Source organism: Rhea americana, unplaced genomic scaffold (genome assembly GCF_003343005.1).
Source record: "Rhea americana isolate MKP2758 unplaced genomic scaffold, rheAme1 scaffold_4, whole genome shotgun sequence".
NCBI classification, from domain to species: domain Eukaryota; kingdom Metazoa; phylum Chordata; class Aves; order Rheiformes; family Rheidae; genus Rhea; species Rhea americana.
The window spans coordinates 4,218,743-4,222,203 of NW_028186534.1; the positions used below are offsets into that span (position 1 = coordinate 4,218,743).

At 42.1% G+C, this 3,461-nt stretch overlaps 1 protein-coding gene across 6 annotated transcripts in view; it reads left to right on the forward strand.

Annotated features, from left to right (window-relative positions):
• EYA2 (EYA transcriptional coactivator and phosphatase 2) overlaps window positions 1-3,461 on the forward strand; it is a 90,892-nt gene that overhangs the window by 415 nt on the left and 87,016 nt on the right. For 5 of the 6 annotated variants that reach the window (XM_085313994.1, XM_085313998.1, XM_085313995.1 and 2 more), the window contains exon 1: window positions 7-116. The exons of the other annotated variant lie outside the window; for it this stretch is intronic. In XM_085313994.1, coding sequence (XP_085170120.1) covers window positions 52-116 — 65 coding nt within the window. In that variant the 5' untranslated portion in view covers window positions 7-51. Of the gene's footprint in view, window positions 1-6; window positions 117-3,461 lie in introns of those variants that run through there. 6 annotated transcript variants of the gene reach the window in all.

Sequence of the window (3,461 nt, forward strand, 5' to 3'; positions counted from 1 at the left end):
GCCGCCGCCCCGCTCCGCTCCCTTCCGCGGGCATACGCGCCTGCCTCGCACATGCTCACTGCGCCCGCAGCGGGCGCGCACACTCCGCAGTGCCGCGGCTCCGCGCTGCATCTCCGGTGAGTAGGGGCGCGGGGCGCAGCGCGGCTCGCCCTGCGCGCCGGCGTTGGCATACGCGGCTTCTCCCCTCGCCGCCTCTGTCCGCGCCCGCGGAGGCGCCGGCCGGCTGCAGGCGGGCTCCGCGGTTGGGATCTGCGCGCCCGCGGTGGCCGTGCGCGGGCTGGCGGGGCGCGAAGCGCGGCGCGGCGGGCGGCGGCGTCCGGCTGTGCCGCGGAGCTGCCCGCGCTGCGCTGCGCAGCTCTCGGGGGAACTTGAGCGTGCGTTTAAAGTGAGTTCGTGAGCTTTATTTTTTGCGTTTGCTCGTACGAGGAAAACTTTTAGGGTGATTTATACGCTTTAAGGAAACTTTGGGTGTTAAATTTTGCTTGATCGCAGCGAGTGGCCTCTAAAGAAAATTGTTCGTGGTGTACAGTTGCTGGTTTTAAAATATTTCAAACAATACCTTCTCTTGGATGAAACTTTAATTGTTCAAATACGTATGGCTGACCAATAAACAGGTTATTGGTCTACATGAAATTTATTAACAAGCATCTTATTCAGTGTAGTATCAAATGCACCTATCCCTTAGCGTTGCTAATGTCGATGGCAGCAATAATTTCTTGTTTAATTTTTCTTATGGAGCTTGTTGCTTTGAGAAGTTCCCATCTCTGGAATGTTCTCCGTGGARTTCTTCCCCAATGCTTTGGAGAACTGTGTGAAAGTTCTGCCCGCTTATGTCTGTGTATTTTGGGCCCAAAAGACAGCATTTATTTAACTTAGTTGTTCTATGTCTAAAAGTTTTTTTTTTTTTTTAACTCCTTTCATATATCTAGTATTGCGTTGTTGCTTGTCTGTTAGATGTTGCACACAGAACAAACTTTTTTCTTTTCCTCTTTAGCTCATATCAACCTTTACTTTTCTTAAAGCTGATTTTTTTTTTTTATCTTCTCTGATATTGAAGTGTTACGTGTGTAAATAGGAAAGATGGTACAAATACCTTGAAAATAATTAATTTGCAGCTTTGGAAGCATTCTAAAGTGGTCTTAAGCATGTTTTCAAAATTCATGTGAAATAACATTGTGTTTGAAACCTTGATTTAATTACTTTATCTCTTCAAAAAAAAACCCAATTTCTTGCTGTATGATTCAAAATTAAATTGTGAAGTTAGAGTTGAGTTGTCCATGCAATTCCTTTGCTTCATCCTCTTGCCTTCACCCAGCCTCCCCTCCCCCCAAAAAAAGACTCAGAGCTGTTGGCTAAATAGCAGGCAGTGTATTTGTTTGGTTTTAGGCTCATGGTTTTGTTTTGCTTTGTTTAGCCCACTCTCCTCAGCTCGCTTTTAAAGTGCTACATAGAGACTTGGTTCCCATGACTCGCAAATCTTATCACCACTATTTGGTTGAAATGTTTGAAATGAGCTGCTGTTTCAAATGTCTTACAACCTTGGCAGTCTTAAATTTCATTAAAAGAGCTTCCTTAGGAAGAAATAACATTGATTCTCCCTCCAGCAATAAGACCCGTATTCAGCTACATGATGTGTGGTGCGTATACCTTGATTATATGAAGGAATTAAGTGATATTCTTAGCATGAATACCTGAGTTTAATTCCCCTTGTGTTCCTGTTCTGTAGCACTTAGGTGGCTGGACATGCTAGATTTTTTGAAAATTAAATTAATCTCACAAAAATTAGGTGCATGTTTAACTTTGAGCCTGTGAGATGTCCCCCTAAAGTCAGTGTGGCTGTAGTTGTGTGATCAGTTTACATATGTACATACTGCTGACAAAGAAAACAAATAAGTTACTAATTTTCTGCTGTCTTCTCAACTGTTATTTATGACCCATAGTAGTACAAGAGCTATTCTAAAATCAGATATAATTATCTTCAGGAAGATTATTTTTTCTGTGCCAAGCTTTGCAGTTAAGCAGATGGTTTTAAGGTGTCTTCAGCTGGAGAGCAAGCAAGAACACTGCTGAAGACTAATTACGCTTTGCAGGAAATTTCTTCTGTGATAAGTTCACAGGTTGTTAGACTTAATCTGTGGAAATGAAAGCTAAGATTACTCAGGCAGTAAAAAATGCTTTTAAAATTTTGTCAAAGCTAGAAAGTTCTTAGAATACGAGGAAATTTTTTTCATATATTTTGCCTGGATGCTGTAACTTTTAGGGATAAACTGTTAAAAGAAGTTGCAAATTCAAATCCTTTATGTATACTATGTCACTTCAGTTTTATGAAGATTATAAATATATCCCATAAGTGAAGGGTTTATTTAGTAGACTGAGTAAGGAAAGCTTGTACTACCATTTCAATTCCATATGCATAAATTATACATAGCAATAGCCATACAAGCTGGATTAATACATGGCGTAGTTTTCTGAACTAACAGTCTGGTAGCTTTCTTTACCACACTAGAGTATACTGGACAGAATTAATTATACCAACAAGGAACCAAAAAAACATTCAGAGATATAAACAGTGGCATGTGCAAGAGTGAGCTCATTTGAATTTTTAGATATGTCCTCCTTTTCAATGACTTTATTTAAAAGTACAAGAATTAAAAACAAAACAAAAAAATGATGTAACTGTCTAAACCTCCTGGCATAAAATTCACTTTGATATGAACAGATAGAGCTGAGCAAGTCTCCTTCGCTCCCTTTTCTGCTGCAAAGCCGGAAAGACCACTCTGGCTGGCTTAGGAAGTCTAATCGGAAAGCAGTCGTTCGTGGCAGTCTAATTCTTATGGCAATACTTGATCTTTATTTGTAGATCTCAACTCAAGCAAGGATGTTTATCAAGCGCCCTGTTTTAATTGGGGCAGGATAACCCCTCAGTTAGGATGCAAGTCACTGCAGCCTCCTCTTGGCCGGGTCGTTTGGGACCCGGAGCTGTTGCCATTTGCAGGTAGATTTGGTGCTGCCRGCGTATTGAAGCAGGAGGGAGGAGAAAATAAGAACAGGGATATAGGGCCGTGCAGTTGTCTTGCAAAATGCTTTTGATCAAATCACTCAAAACTAGATCCTGTTTCCTCCTTCAGCAAGCTGTTCAGTTGCTCTTGATTTAAAGCTCAAAGAAGTGTGAAAGGAAAATTGAATGTAAAATAGTGGCCACTATATAGACAATTCCAGTGACTGTGCTGGAGCCTTATTAGTTTTATAATTTAAATTATAATTTAAAATGATGATTTAGTTTTAAATAATCAACCCCCTCTTCACCCACTCTGCCCAGTTGGGACTTGAATAATTCTGAATTATTCTGGAGGTGTGTGAATTAAGAACAGAAAGACTGCGTGGGGGGTAGTCCTTCCCGCTGGAGGTCACTCGGCTGCGGCGCCGTCGGGCCGGAACGCGTGCGTGCCGGGGCGCCGCGG